The 16,018-nt window shown below is 40.8% G+C and overlaps 3 protein-coding genes across 4 annotated transcripts; 2 read left to right on the top strand and 1 right to left on the bottom strand.

Moving 5' to 3' along the window:
* The first annotated feature begins 3,799 nt into the window (after window positions 1-3,799).
* LOC102700874 (probable serine/threonine-protein kinase PBL3) lies at window positions 3,800-7,550 on the top strand. Its single transcript, XM_006649408.3, has 6 exons — window positions 3,800-4,655; window positions 5,386-5,744; window positions 5,832-5,967; window positions 6,069-6,205; window positions 6,298-6,421; window positions 6,847-7,550. The coding sequence occupies exons 1-6, from the start codon at window positions 4,598-4,600 to the stop codon at window positions 7,296-7,298; spliced, it is 1,266 nt and encodes a 421-aa protein (XP_006649471.1). The 5' UTR covers window positions 3,800-4,597; the 3' UTR covers window positions 7,299-7,550.
* A 150-nt stretch (window positions 7,551-7,700) lies between these two features.
* LOC102700600 (3-dehydroquinate synthase homolog) lies at window positions 7,701-11,271 on the bottom strand. Of its 2 annotated transcripts, none has more exons than XM_015835328.2 (10): window positions 11,147-11,271; window positions 10,608-10,784; window positions 10,145-10,314; window positions 9,694-9,792; window positions 9,510-9,578; window positions 9,152-9,298; window positions 8,857-8,946; window positions 8,599-8,766; window positions 8,445-8,520; window positions 7,701-8,203 (listed from the first exon to the last, which is right to left on the bottom strand). In XM_015835328.2, the coding sequence occupies exons 1-10, from the start codon at window positions 11,229-11,231 to the stop codon at window positions 8,079-8,081; spliced, it is 1,206 nt and encodes a 401-aa protein (XP_015690814.1). In that variant the 5' UTR covers window positions 11,232-11,271; the 3' UTR covers window positions 7,701-8,078. The 2 variants fall into 2 exon arrangements, with proteins under 2 accessions (XP_015690814.1, XP_006649470.1); XM_006649407.3 differs by having other exon boundaries at window positions 7,702-8,203; window positions 9,158-9,298.
* A 2,063-nt stretch (window positions 11,272-13,334) lies between these two features.
* LOC102700314 lies at window positions 13,335-14,027 on the top strand. The gene has a single exon (XM_006649406.2). It carries the CDS (start codon window positions 13,373-13,375, stop codon window positions 13,733-13,735), a length of 363 nt encoding a protein of 120 aa, XP_006649469.1. The 5' UTR covers window positions 13,335-13,372; the 3' UTR covers window positions 13,736-14,027.
* Window positions 14,028-16,018: the final 1,991 nt, after the last annotated feature.

The raw sequence follows: 16,018 nt of genomic DNA, 5'->3' as shown, positions 1-16,018 counted from the left end.
ATCGTTGAGTCCCATGAAATATCATCGTACAGATGATTCTATCTTATAAATATCATCGCTGTTACAGTTGCATTAGCAGTCCTGTATTAACTGTTCTAAGATAAGATAAACAGTGCATTTAACAGTGTGAGATGGACAAACCTTAACTACGATGACATTTATGGGACAAACAAAGTAGCTTATATGATAGTAATTTATGGAACTTGTACTCGTTGATAGATATTTATTGGACCGGGTTGTTTGTCAAATAGCATTTCTTGGATTATCTCATGCAGAATTGACCAGAACAAAACAAGAATCAAAGCAGGCAGGATCTTGATATGTTTCTGCCATCCCCTTGCTTGCACGCTTGGACAGAAGGGGAGGGGAAAAGGATAAGACCACAACGCATCACCTAGAAGAACAAAAGGTCAGATGCAGAGAAGTGGAATGGAAAATAGATCAGTAGACTGGTTCACCGGAATTCTTGTTAGTGCCGATCAGTTTGTGGCTGCAAACAAAAGATAATTTCTTGTCCTCCTCTCTGAAAAAAAAAAGAAGCATCATCATCTTGTTCTTCCTTTTTAGTAGAGCATAGCACTCTAGTAGCTATACAAGTACAACTTTATTTTGTATTCAGAAATTTCCAGTGGGTTCTACTCTACGGGATGATAGGAATGGACTGCTTCAACAGCTCAACTTGTTTGTACGGCGTACGTGCAGTCTGCATCTGCAAGCAGATCATTGTCAACAGCGAAATCCGGTTTCTGGTTGGTGCTGCCGGTAATTTTCCGCCACCATGGCTATGTGCATTGTTCTTCCTCCAATGGTGAAGAGCAGTAGAAGTACAGATGCAATGCACCTCTAGAAACTGAGGCTGCTGCTGTCTGCAACTGCAAAGTCATTGTGAGGTCCAACGATGTGTGCATCAGCCATAATCAGGTCAAACCCTGAAAAAAAAAACAATCTTACGACGAAGAACACCGCATGTTTGAAGTGTAAATCCTTTGACAAATCTGTAATTTAGCGGCGAGCATTATCAAAAGATTGTTCCATTGACTCCGTCTGTCAGTGTCAGGCGGCGACAGAAACAAGAACCATTTTTCTGCACATAAACCTGATCTGATGCTGACTGATCCGTGCATTCTCTGAAAGTCTGAACACATCTGGATACTGATAAACCGGTAGATGCCACTTCAAAACAGTTTATCCGGTCGAATAATAATTGTAGTCAGATTAGGATTAGTTAGGAAGTCAATATCCGGATCACACGAGAATCGGCGCTGCTAAATAAATATCTTGCCTTCAGTTCCCAGCAAATCTGGTAGAACCAACAAGTGATCGACATATCTGATAAATGTTCCATGACTGCTTGCTGTTCCAATCAAACAAGTCTGCTGTTCTTCCTGTCAGAATTGAAGCGTTAAACTCGTTTACGCATTTACAATTTCATTAAGCACGTGTATGTCTGACGAATGGAACTGGAAATTGGAAAATATGAAGCGACCAGGAGCTGCAGAAAAAAAATGGAGACTGCTTCAAACGACAAGAAACCGAGCAAAAAAAGAAAAGAAAAGTGACAGTCAGATGCTCGACTTGTTAATTATTAGTAGGAGGCTATGGCTACTATTAAAAAGTGATGCGATAAGGTTGTTGAATAGAAAAAACAGTTTAGGGAAGAAAAAGCTAAAGCTATTGATATGCGCATACGTATGTGTTTTTGCTTGTTTATTTTGAAGGAGGAATAAGAAACTAATCATGGAGTTCAGGTCTACTTGCAGCATGTGCAGGATTAAACTCTCTGAAGCAACTTCTTTCTAAGTAGTAGCAACTAACATAGATTTCAGTGTGATTTTTTGGTTATTACTCATCAGTTTGCTGTGTTAGTACTTCTAGTACGTTAATTCAGAGTGCAAGTCTTCATTTTTTTTTTCTAATTTAACATAGTAGTGCCAATTAAAAATTGCGACGATGATCATGTTGAAAGATAATAGTACGAGCCAAGGGGACACATTGCTGATTTCGCAAAAAAGGGAACCTCCTTGCTTGTGCAACCACCCAAAGTTCAGTACACATAAGAGCCCGTTCTTTCGTGCTAATGACCGATGAATTATCGAAGCACACTTCCTGAACTTCTAACCAATAATATTACATTAGTTTCGTTTTTAAAATAAGATGTTCTGATCTTTACAACACAGAACAAAGGCAGTAATTTTTATGAAACATTTCTCATCAATATTTATTAGAAAGTTTCGGTTAATTTTTTAGCTTTCTAATATTTAATCTATTTATTTACATCATATCGAATAGTTAGCATAAACTCAATATTATCCATCATCTATTAGCATTCTACAGCTCCCGAACGGTTTATATGCAAATGAAAAATATTTTATAGGCAATACTTTATATACATGTTTATAACGAGTTAAAAACAAATATGGTAAAATAAATCATGATGAAAAATTTAAAATATCAACTTTATATTTAAATTTAAAATTTAACTTATGAACAGTTACGTCACTGAAACAATAAAAGCCTACAACTAGGGTGAGAGAAGGGATTTTATCTACTGGATATATGCAAAATATCTGAACACTGAGGATTCACGTGCATATCATGCCGATGAAGGAATAATGCTCGTTTGAAACCTCCAAAGCTTTTTGATTATTGTATTTCCGATAGCTATTTACGGCTACAAATAAATAAATAAATTTTCTGATCATATGAGAAATTTTATATAATTTTATCTATGCACTTGTGTTCATGAAAAAACGTGGCTGCAAAAAGTCTCACTTATGTTTCTGTTTATAATCCAAAATTTAAATTTAAAACTTTACTTGAAGTAAATTGTAGAGTTTTTTCATTACAATTTATTTACTTTTAAACAATAAGAACTCAGGTATAAAAACTTTAATCATAATATTTCATAATTACTAATATATTTTTTCGATTAGGTTTCTTATAAGGAAAGTAAGTACTATTCTAGTATAGAAAAAGACACAACATTGAGTCGAGGAACTGGATCATCTGTATTACTACACTCACTGAAAGATGAGCTCTAGCCTATCTATGAGATCCATATCTGTCAGTAAGGCTTCGGCCCTGTCTAGTTTTCAAAATTTTTTTCAAAAAATATCGTATCGAATCTTTAAACACATAAATGGAGCATTAAGTATAGATGGAAAAAAACTAATTACACAGTTATGGGAGAAATTGTGAGACGAATCTTTTAAGCCTAATTAGACCATGATTAGTCATAAGTACTATAGTAACCAACATGTGCTAATGACGGATTAATTAGGCTCAAAAATTCGTCTCGTAGTTTCTTGGCGAAATCTGTAATTTATTTTTTTCATTTGTGTCTAAAAACCACTTTCGATTTCTGGTCAAACGTGTGACGTGACATTTCTTAAATTTTACCATCTAAACGCTGCATAACGGCCTGTTCGGGGAGCTTCTTCCAGCTGCAGCTTTTCCCAGAAGCTGCCCCAAACGGTTCCAGCTGCAGCTTTTCCCAGAAGCTGCCCCAAACGGTCCACAGCTTCTGAGAATCTATAGTTACATATTCTGTAAAATAAACTAAGAATCTAGAATCTGTAGAAGCTGAGTTTATTAGCTTTTCCAAATTCTTAAAAACTGACTACTAAACAGCAGTTTTTCAGAATCTAGAACTTTTCCAAACAGACCCACTGCTACGTCGAGTCGATGGTGTTAAAAGTGAGAAAGCATGGGAGAGGGAAAGGCCACCGCCTCTCCATCCGTTCACATTTCCCTTTTTTTCCCTCTTCCACCTGAGGTAGGTCGGTCACTGGTCAGTAGCTAGCTGCATCCGCTTTGCTTCCGCCGCTTTTCTCCGTCTCTTCTCGCTCCCTTCCCTCCCTCCATCTCCCCCTGGCCCTGCGGTCTCAAAGCCATCCACCTCGCCGCCTTCGTGCGTCCCTCTCCTCCGTGTGCGTCTCTCTCTCGGCCACGGCGTGGCAGCTAAGTTGACTTCAGCTGCGACGACGACGGAGGAGTGAAGGGTTTCTGTGGCTCCGTTTCTTGGATGCGTTCGTGGTGGCCGCCCTTCTTGCGGATCGGGTTGCTTGTTTCGCCAGTGCGCGGGAACCGATCGAAAGGCTGGATCTTTCTTCGCGCGTGAACGCCCAGTTGGTCTGCAGCTCGTAGGAGGAGGAAGAGTTCAGCCTGAGGTGGCTGCGCGTGCAGGTTCGAGTTGACTTTGTGGGTTTGGTTCTTTGCTTCGTTTGTCTCTTGCGAGCTGCGGATTTTTTCTCTTTCTCCCGCGGGATTGGTGGTCGAGCTTGATCCAAACCTTGCAAAGATTGGACCTTTGGTGCTTGGCTGCGCGGTTCTTATATCGTTGGCGATTCAGGGGCTCACTTGGAGCACTGTTCCTCTTGATTCCTTGCATTATTGGCCCTCCCTTGAGATAAAAAGTTTGTCTCGAGAGAAATTCTCCTGCCAGAGATTTTAGTTGGTTTGGGATCATTGGGCTAGAAGCTTTCTTGGTTCATTCAACAGAGAGGATTGAAGAGGAGGCACAAAGTGGATGGGTGGGTGACTGCTAATTTAGTAATTTGGTAGAGTGCATAGACGAGCAAGAGGAAGGGCAGGAGAGATGGGGAATTGCATGGACACCACGGCGCGGGTGGATCACAGCGTGAACAATGGTGCATGTGAGTTCCTTAATTCTCTCTTCATCTAAATTCCAAGTTTTGTTCTGTATATGTTTGTGATTTGTCAGTTTCCTGTCACAGTTGTAAAGTTGATATGGTTGCTTGCGGATCTGGGTTACTTATCTAGCTTGTGGATTTATTATGTGTTGAATTGAGATGAATTAGTATGCCTATGTGGAAGATAAAATTTTAAGATCAGAGTATGTGTTCTAGAACTAGTTAATACCTTTTGGCATTTTTTCTTCTTCTTCCCAGGATAGTTTTCTAGCCTAGCTTGTTAATTGTTGCTTTTGTGCACCTTCACTTCTGTTTTTATTCCTCGTTCTTACTTCCGTGGAGTAAGCTAAGCATGGCATGACGTGATGCATGGATAAATTAGGTTTTCTCTGGAAATTAGGATGTAAAAGGTATTTTTAGTGTTATTCAGGCCTGATTAAAACTATAATGTACAAATACCTTTTGATACCTCCCAACGACCGAAGAAAGACACAGATAGAAGATAGAAATATCGTTCCTTAAATATCATAGCTTCTATGGTTGTAAAAGGTAGCTAGTTAGTTTCTTTAAATGAACAGCAGGAAAATGGTAAAAACTTTGCTGAGTTCTGATTAGATTTGAACAGAAGCGATGCTTACGGATAAATTTTGAATTTCACATTAGCAAATGTTACATTGTAAAAATAACAACTTGTTCTCATGCACATTTCATTCATTTCTTGTTGAGATAACAGACCCTTCAAAAGTGACCAGCAAAACAAGTTTATCGTCTGTCCCTTCCACGCTTAAGAGCAACTCAAGTCGTTCAACTTTGACTCTGCCGTCTATGAAGGACAGAAGTGAGCTTCCTACTCCTCGGACAGAAGGTGAAATCCTGTCATCTTCGAACTTAAAGGCCTTCTTGTTCAGTGATCTAAAGAATGCGACAAAGAACTTCCGACCCGACAGTCTTCTTGGCGAAGGAGGATTTGGACACGTGTACAAAGGTTGGATTGATGAACACACGCTTGCTCCTTCAAAACCAGGAAGTGGCATGGTTGTTGCTGTCAAGAAGCTTAAACCAGAAGGTTTCCAAGGACACAAGGAATGGCTGGTAGGCTCAACATTTTACCCACCACTATTATCAGCTGTTATCTTAATAAATATTTCGTGATCTCTTATTTTTATTTTTATGATGCAGACGGAGGTTAACTACCTTGGCCAACTTCACCACAAGAATCTTGTTAAGCTCATTGGCTATTGCTCTGATGGTGACAACCGACTTCTTGTGTATGAGTTCATGCCAAAGGGAAGTTTGGAGAATCATCTCTTCAGAAGTATGCTCTCTGTTAAAATATTTCTGCCTTGTTGATTCCCTGGTTTCTCATGTCTTGTTAAGTGTTGACATTTCAAATAACATTTTTTTCTGTTTTTGTAGGAGGTGCTGATCCTTTGCCATGGGCAATAAGGCTCAAGGTAGCTATAGGTGCTGCTAGGGGTTTGTCATTTTTGCACGACGCTGAGAACCAAGTTATATATCGAGATTTCAAGGCATCAAACATTCTCCTTGATTCGGTATGCTTCGATATTAATGTTGACTCTTATCATCAACCATGTATAGCTTATTTAGATGTTCTTTCAACTTGTTTCTCCTTTATTGACTGCAGGACTTTAACGCAAAGCTCTCAGATTTTGGTTTAGCAAAAGCAGGTCCTACTGGGGATAAGACACATGTTTCCACACAGGTCATGGGCACTCACGGATATGCAGCTCCAGAGTACATTGCAACAGGTTAAAATCATTCTTTGTTTTGGATAAATTATGGAAATGGGGCCTTGTGGTACCTTTTATCTGTTATGTTACCAGTTTAAACTAGGAAATGGCAGACATGTACCTGCGAGGTGCTCAAGCCATTGCTTTGAATTATGAAACATATTGCTGCTAAAACACTTGCGCCATTGCTCAATTTACATTTCCCAAGCTGACTAGGATTTATAGCGAAAGGGTCTATAGCCTAGTGGTTACAAGGGCCTTAGTAGCACCTAAGGTCCTGTGCATGCGTTGTGAGCGTCTGCGTTGTACTGTGTTCTCTTTCGAAAAAAAAAGCTGACTGGGATTTAATTGTTTTGTTGCTATATAACCAATTTGCCCAATTAAATTGATATGTATGGTTTATCTCTGAGCAACCCATTCTCATGTTACTTAAAACTTTACAGGTCGCCTCTCCGCAAAGGCAGATGTCTACAGCTTCGGTGTGGTGTTGCTTGAGTTGCTCACAGGAAGACGGGCGCTGGACAAATCGAAACCTGGCATAGAGCAGAACCTGGTTGACTGGGCCAAACCCCACTTGGGCGACAAGCGAAGGCTGTACCGCGTCATGGATACAAAGCTGGGAGGCCAATATCCGAAGAAAGGCGCTCACGCCATCGCGAACATTGCCCTGCAGTGTATCTGCAATGACGCCAAGATGCGCCCCCTGATGTCTGAGGTCCTGGAAGAGCTGGAGCAGCTGCAGGACTCCAAATATAACATGGCATCACCACAGGTTGACATCAGGAAGTCCTCACACACCGTCCCAAAGTCACCAATGAGGATCCAGCCATCACCACGGCGCTCACTTGGAGCAGCATCCCCATTGCCAACATATAGGACTGCTAAAGTGCACTAGAAACGCAGCATAGAAGAGGTCTTACATCTGCACGGCTGTACAGTTTGTTATGTAAGCAGTGTTCTTTCTTTCTTTTTCTTTTTCTTTCTTTTTTTTGTGAGGAAGCTTCTATTTATTTATAGTGATGTTTCTTTGGTATGTGTGATATGAGAATCTGACGATAGATTATGATGTAAATTGTTTGCCAAGATAATGGGTGCCAAATTCTGGTGCCCCTGTTCTGCTATGATAGGTCCCTATTGTTTCTTCTCACCAACTTTGCTTTACGTTGCTTTCGGCCATGGTGAAGAGGGTTGAACTCACATTGTTCTATTTCATCGTGAAGGTGACAAAACTGTGAATTGGATATTTTTCCATGCATTCTCAGCAGTTGATTTGAGATAGCAAATTATCTGATAGGTCCATGGTCTTCTCTAGTAACATATGACAGCTCCATTTGAACACATTCTGACGGAATTCTTTTCCAGAAAGAGATAGCCAGGTACGGGTTAAGACAGACATAGCAGCTGAACAAGACAGACTACCATAGCGTAATGATGTGATTTAACCAGATAATGATACCCATCAGATCAATCCACATCTTAAATTGAAACTTCGCACTTGACTTAAAAAGTTATGTACATATGCCCATTGCTCGGAAGTCAATGAATTAATGATTCAGATAGCTCCTGGTCAAAAGTTAGCGTGAAATTTCATTTTCATGAATTAGCAAAAGATTTGTTTCTGGAGGAGAATAAAAACAGCAGTGCTGGGCTGCTACCGGTTAACTGTTGTGGCCTCTCATTTCTCAACAATAAACTCCTGAATCTCTATTCCAGTGTGACGGGCACCGCCCTGTTTCCTCACCAAAACTTCATCACCAACTTTCAGTGAAGTCACAGGTATAGCAGTTCTTCCATTAGATCCTACATTAGAAAATCATAGTCTCAGAATAAGTTGATCATATAGATTTATGGGTAATAACCACATGGAATTCCAGATATAGCTAAATCTAGGACCGCACTAGAGAACTCGGAGAAAATGTTTGAATCAGTACTGATTAGTATAATTCAGACAACGGGAAAATACGGCTCATTACAGACAGAGTTACAGCTCAAAAAGAAATCTCCTTTCCTATCTTCAGAATGTGTCTCCTTATGATCTTACCTTTTTCAGGAGGGACAAGTGCAACTGTCTCTGCATTCTGCAGGAAAATGCTGTAAGTATCAGCCCCGCAATTGTCCTGCAGCAAGCCCATACACCATGAAATTGACAATGAATGTACAGTTCATTTGAAGGAACATCATTGCTAACTACGTACCTTTGCTTCGACAAGGATTAAAGGTCTTGATTCAATCTTAACACGACCAACAATTGCAGTGCGCCACAAACCATTTTGATCAACAACAATTACTTCCCGACCTGATTGCAGCTCTGAGAGATAGCTAGTTCGGCCACCAGGGACTGCAACATATGCATGAACAGGCCCCTGAATGGAGAACAAATAGATTCATATTAGTCTTTGCTGTACTGTGATACCTGCAATAGCTTACTGCAACATAAATTGTTGATATCTTACCGCATTAACCCTGAAAGGCCTGCTTGCAATGTAATTTGTCTCCAAGCATTCAGAGTGAACAAGAAACATTCCTCTTGCATAGGAGCCAACCTGAAAAAAACATATCATTTATGAGAAGACCGGTGATGTAGTACACATGGATGTTGGAACAGGTAAAACGCTATGCATTTCTATTGGTGGCACAGTGGCCCATTCATGTAGAATGATTTTAACCAATTCTGTGCAGCAGGATACATTTCAAATTTTCATTTATTTATTTAGTTTGGTACCTACAATGAACAAGTGAGAAATATACACAAACCAGAAGGCCTTCACCAGGTCGCATCATACTGCAAAGATCCACACAAACACGATCACCCATGCCAACAACTTCAACCTTTGAAACAGTAGCCTTTGTCAAAAGTAACTGGCTCTTTGCCTCGTTCCTTCTGTCAAAATAATCCTGAGTGATTAAAGGAGGGGACAAACAACATCTGGTGAATCATACAATCAGAGTAAATAATATCATTAGCAATAACAGGAGATATCCTTTTCACACTTAGATATAGATATCTACATATATATACACACCACAATATGTGCCTCTGTACAAGAAAGCATATTACTTAGTAGTTAAAAACCAAAGGAATTTGAAAAAAAAAAGTGAAAAATACCTTGAGTTTGATAATATCATCCATGTCCTCTACTTTAAGTACAACTCCATCAAGCCCTTGCTCCAAGGCCTGTAAAGTAAGTAACCGGAAAAAAATAAACAACTTTGCATAATATAACTGCAGTTGCATAATACATCATTACTGCAGGAACTTCTACTGCATATTGAAGTCTCTTGATAGCTACCTCAAGAAAAACTTGAGCCTCAGTTGCGTTTGTTGAAACAGCTAAAACTGTTCCCCTACATCCCTGGAATGCAGCAACTATATTTTCTGCTGGTATAACCTACAAAATATGAAAGGACAAAGGAGACACCCCGCACCTGTCAATGCCTCTTGTTGTTCATAAAGTGTAGTTTGCAAGTTGCTGGTCAAATATGAAACAATAAAGCATCTCAAGCTGATAAACCTGACAACTCAGGAAAAAATATTTTACAGCTTTATGAACACTTATTCATACCATTGATCAGATCATAAAAGTTCTTCACACAAATAAAAAGACACTCAAGATGACTAAACAGCCTAGAACATATCATTACAAAAAAGGCAAGTATGATGCATTATCACACTATGAAAAATGAAACTAATGCCTATGTCTGCAAATAATGTGTTGATAGTTCAATGTTTGGTTATCTAACCTGCCATCCACCTCGGAAATCTATCACAATGTTTTGTACTTCCACATTGTCTGGTTGTATGAGTTCCAGCTCTCTTGGGGAAGATACTTCGGAAATTACAGCAACCTTTTGTTTTTCCTCGTCAAATATCTCCAGGCCATCAATAAAAAGAGGATTGATGCGAGCAGTTGCTGCCATACCAAAGAAAAAAAAAAGCTATCGACTTCAGAAATCTTAAAAAACTGAATCTCCCTGAAGCGTACTACCAAGCATATGCATATATTGCCTTAGTTCAAAGGAGAGCAACGCCTAGGCATATTCATTTCCTCCTGTACCAAATCATCCATAGTATGTCTATAATTTCTTCAGTTTCTAGAGCCTCTCAAATTTAGTTAAACCAGGACTTGGTTTCAAAAAAAATAAAATAGAACCATTAGTCTAATAGTTAATAACCTAACATCGCTGTAAGAAAAATTGCTCTCACATGACCAATCCTTGCCAAGATCTTTGGATCCAAAGAGGAAAGTGCTCCAGCCCCTCTCCACGGCTGCTGTCATCACCTGCCGGTTTGTTGTCCACACCCAAATAGTCTTCTTTGCCTCTGAAGTCGAGGCTGGAGAAGCGCACATCTTGATAGAATGGGAGCAAGCTGAAGCTAATGCTGCATCAAAAAAATTCCCCAAGACAAGGTCAATATTGGAACCAAGAACTTGGCGGTAGATGAGGGAAGTTCACTCGATTGATTGCCAACGAGGTGAATCTCGGGACATCAATCTTGGATTATTGGTTTTAGGATTAGGTACCCACAGTGGACTAAAACATATAGATATACCCTAGCAACAAAAAGCTGGGAGCTTTCGACCAGACCGAAAGCCTTTGGGCCTCGATTTTGTTTGCAGGTATTACTGCAAGTATTGATTCTATCCAAAATGGAGCAAGAACTTAAGATTGAGGAATTCAGATAGGAGCAACAGCAAGAATCTCTTGTGCAGCGTGAGAGATGGGGAGATTTGGGATGAATACCTGTTCTTGGATGTGGCAGGATGAAGCAGGAGGCATGGGAGCTGGCTAGGGCTCTGGCGAAGCCCCAGGAGGAGACCGCTGCCATTGGATCGAGGATGCCTTTGCGTTTCCTCCTATTCTCTATCTCTCCGTGCTGTGTTCGTTTTCTTTTTCTTCAAAAACACAATAGGGTATTCATTTTTCTCTTGAAAAGAATATAAAAACTATGTATTTTTTTTAAAAAAGTCCAAACTTGAATATGATACCCTATATTTTTACTTATATTTACCATATAAGTTAAATTTTAATTTTTTAACCTTAAATTAAAGTTAATTTTAGGGTTTTTTAATGGTAGTTTATTTTCTACCTTTGTTTTTATATCGCTAAAACACACGTACAAAAATTTTATTAATAAATTATTATGTTTTCAAACATATCGCTCGGCATAATCATCCCCGAATCAAAATATGAAGGGAGATAGTTGGTCTTACTATTTTTTTTTATCTTCCTGCGTTACATAAGAGTCACGGCATTGTCACATAGGATATAGGCTAGCAGCAACATCTTTTTGTTTTTTATAAGAACCCGCTAAATGCTGTGTATTCCAACGTGTTATTAAAAATAACAACATTAAATTTTGTTGAATGTTTTAAATTTGTAAAAACAAGATTGCATGTGTGTTATACGTTTTTAAAAATACAAAAAAATCTTTCATCTGAAAAAAAAAATCATATTTAGAAAAGTGAGTTGTAGAGCTACACAAAGTACCAAGTGCAACTAAACCATTCACATATCTTGGATTGATATAATGACCCACGTGGTACTAATGGTCGTGAGTCACTGTGTTTTCTACAGTGGTATAGATAAGTGAAATGCCTTATTAATGATTAAAAAATAATTTATGGATAAAACTTTTATATATGTTCGTAGCAATTTAAAAGCGAAGACGGAGAAATAATTTATGACTAAAACCCCCCAAATATACTTTAAATTTAAGTTTTAAAATTAAAAATTTTGCTTATAAAAATAAACAAAAATATGGGGAATTAAGTCCAACGAACCTCGTAGGTACCGTATTTACTAAAACCACGCAGGGAAAACTTAACCGATAGGCGAGCAACGGAAAGTGAACTTTAGCGGTGTAGATGAGAGGCCGAGGCCTTTGCCGCGGCGACGCGAAACGCGACGCCTCCTCCCCCCTATGGGCCTGGGTGGGCCGAAGCGACGGCGATTTCTCTGCTGGGCCTCGCGGCGCGCTTCAGGCTGCAGCAGCGCGCGCGTCGATGGATTGGAGCCGGCGCCACGGAGACCGCGGCGGCAAGCAGTCGCGCGCGCGTGGCCGCCTGCGCCTGCGCGTGATCCGGCACTACTACCAAAATCCCCTTCTGATCCCGCTGCTCACTCCCGCTACCCACTCCGGAAGCTTCCATCTTTCGCGTTCTCCTCCTCGCCGCGTCAGAAAGAAGCCTGTGGGTTCCGTTGGGTACAGCCTCCTCGTGGCCGCGTCCGTCCGGGGTTGGACACTTCCCGACTTGGCATCTCTCTCTATATATACGTTGAGATGATTTGCTGGCAACAACGGGAGCTTGAGCTGAGTCAGACTCAGACGTGCTCGCTCGTGAAATGGACAAGGAAGGAAGGCTGTAAACTATTCTCGTTTTTTATATACGAACGTTCTTTAAATTGTTAAATAGTTTATGTTTTTTAAAAAAATTCTATATACGAGAGAGTTCATCATCTTTCTGATATAGATTTTAAATTTATAGCGGTTGATTTCTATCTTCATAATATTAAAAACGTTATTAAAAAACAGGTAAACTTTCATCAATCTCAATCTTTCGTTAAAAAAAAACCCGTAGAACAGACGATGAGGAGTGAAGGCTGCAGTGGCAGACAGGTGGACCGGGTCGTCCGAGCCTAGCGACGCATACGCACATCGCTTTCCCACCATCTCTTCTTCTTGTCCAGGCAGGCCAGGTCCAACGGCTATCCCGAGACGACGCTACTGAAAAATTTTCCATTACACCCTCTATTCCCAACAAAATTACACACAACCTCCTAGCACAGTAACTAACGTTAGCCTCACGACAAATTCCGAGAATCTCCAGGGACTTGTATGCAAAAATAGATCCAACGGTTCGTTCATGCTCCGATCTCTTCTTTATAAACAAGCTCGTTCCTTTTCCACTCTTGCAACCTTGCAGCAGCGCAACTGCAAAGAGAAAGCTCAAGAACGCGAGTCGCGAGATGGCCGGCTGCTGCGTCTTCCTGCGGTGGCCGTCGACCTCTCCGTCCTCCTCCCGCCTCGGCTACCGCTCCCTCGGCGGCGGCGACGACGACGGCGCGGCCTGCTCGTCGGTGGTGACGGTCGTCGTCGGCAAGGAGCGGCGGGTGTTCTCCGTCGACCAGCTCGTGCTCGACACCTACCCGTTCCGGCTGCTCCTGGAGACGGTGGCGAGGAAGGAGGAGAGCAAGGCGCTCTTCGTCGACGTCGACGCCATCCTGTTCGAGCACATGCTCTGGCTCGCCGGCCACCATGACCGCTCCTCTGTCTCCCTCCTCCACCTCGACCTCAAGGAGATCGTCGACTTCTACTCCCAGGACGCCTGATTCTCTCCCTGCATCAAGGAGGATTCTTCTTCACCAGATTTTTGATCACTTCTTTGTTTTTTTTTTACCTCTGAATCATGTGCATATATAATGAATTGATGATATGGTTATATCTGCAAACAACGATGAATATTGGCAACGAAAATACTGTTACAAAACGTTCACGTTTGATTTGGTTGTTTCTTGGTTACGCCATTTCTGAAGAGGCTTACCAGTTCTCTGAAGATGTCATGTTTTCTCCTTTTTCTCACTATGCGTGTGCGTTCACGTCGCTGTTACAGGCCAAAGGAAGCTGGCATGATACAGTTACCAATCAATCAATGCAATTAGTGTAATAAATTGCTCTGGTCGTTTTCGCTAAATTCGGCAGGAATATGTCAATTTCCTAGCTCGCTCAAACGCGCTGTTAAGATACGCTATCGTCTGAACTTTTTTTTACGGAGAACCGGTTGTTTTCTGAATATTGACGTCCAACAGCTCGAAAACATGTTGACCATTTCGTTGGCATGATCTCGGTCACCTAATTGTTAACTACAAGGCGAAAAACTGCATACATGCCTGCACGATTGGTTGGTTTATGACAGAAAGATAGGATTGTAGTCCACTCCTATGTAATATAACATCCTACACAGATTCCCTGCCGTTTCAACTATCTATTCATCAAACCAGGCAGATTTTTTCATCAGGCTTCAAAATTCAAGTAGATGTTATGTAGAAAGAAACCCTGTTTTTCATTTTGTCTTGTTTGATTATCTTCAGTTGTCCATCATTTCTTTGTCCTGCAACGTTGTTTGCTTGCTAACTGCTGAATGCTAAGGAATCAGAAGGTGACAAGTGATTGCAAGATCCTATGGCTGTGCCAATCAATCATCATCCATCTCTGGAAGCACCAGTATTTCTTAAAGCTGTGGTTTCTCCAGTAGCACTTGTCCAGGTGCCTCAGACGGCCATCAGAATTCGGCCCAATTGATTCATACCTTGGCAGCCTGTGGTAGTTTAGGCCCCAATCATAACTTGGCTGTTTCTATATATTAAAAAACACAAAGCTCACTATATTTTGTGAAAGCTACAAGTTTTGGACCAAAAAAAACATCACAAGCAGTACTGCAGAAGTCATACTTAAATTTGTAGTTGATGCCAGCCATAGTAGTTCGTTGCAGATGAACCTTTTTAAGGGCATCAATGAGGTCTTCTGCTTAATATAATGATCAGAAAAGATCCCTAACAACCAAAGGGAAATATTTCTGGAATATTTTTCATGTGGTACGTGTCATAATGGAGGTAAAACACTCAAGTGTATACTTCTGAAAATGATATGAGCATATTTAGTTCCCAACCAACAATGGGCTGACGGCCTTTACAACAGAATTCTTACCTACATTCATATTATTAAGCCTGCATAAATCTGTGAGAAAAAGTGCCAGAAATGCTCCAATCACAAGTGCCCACCTCTGCTGCATGATTGCTGCAAAATAGGAGTAATTCTTATGCATATCCAGCAATATTTAGTCTTTTTTTCCAACCACAACACATATATACACTGATTATGTGTGCTGTTAACAGGTTATCAAGATGATAATACCAGCAATTAGCAACAGGCAATATCAACCCCATATACTGTTGGGAATTCGCCTCGCAGTGCTCTGTCAATCTTCTCCTAGAATTGACAGGAAAAATCAAGAGACTGTCTGAAACCTGCACATCAATCTGAAAACAGAAGTCACAGGAAATGAGATCGATGTGGACATGATTCATTCCATGCAAGCTGCAATATTTGAGTTGGGCAAGAAAAGACGCATTGGCTGGTACCACACAATTAGCAAGAAAGTTGCAATGCCGATCCACTGAATTTTCGCAGCGTTTTCTTTTCTTTTCTGAAGCCTGCACTGAGCTGGCCACACGGATTCTTTTTTCTCTTTCTCTTCTTTCTCTTGCCGACCCAACCACTAACGGAACCATTCAGATCAGCTCCCCGAAAGCTAGTTCGGCTCATCACAAAGCCGTGTGGAGAAGAAGAAGAAGCTGTGGGTAGGTCATGGCCCACTGACCGGTGGGGCCCACTCTAGTCCCCTTCACTGTTCACACACATCAATGCATCTCCAGCTGTAGCCTTCGCGGACGCGTGGTGTACGATGATCACTGCGGCCCTAATACACATTGCTTAGGCAAGTGATTAGCTCTTAAGCTATCCCTAAAGCTGGAACTCGAGTACTGTTAGCTCAAGATGATTTTTTTTTCTCTCCCTCTCTTCGTCAACAACATATAAGTACAGGTCTATCGCTT

The sequence above is a fragment of the Oryza brachyantha genome, chromosome 3 (assembly GCF_000231095.2).
Source record: "Oryza brachyantha chromosome 3, ObraRS2, whole genome shotgun sequence".
Lineage (NCBI taxonomy): Eukaryota > Viridiplantae > Streptophyta > Magnoliopsida > Poales > Poaceae > Oryza > Oryza brachyantha.
The sequence above is the reverse complement of the archived record's forward strand: the minus strand, read 5'-3'. Positions and strand labels throughout refer to the sequence as shown.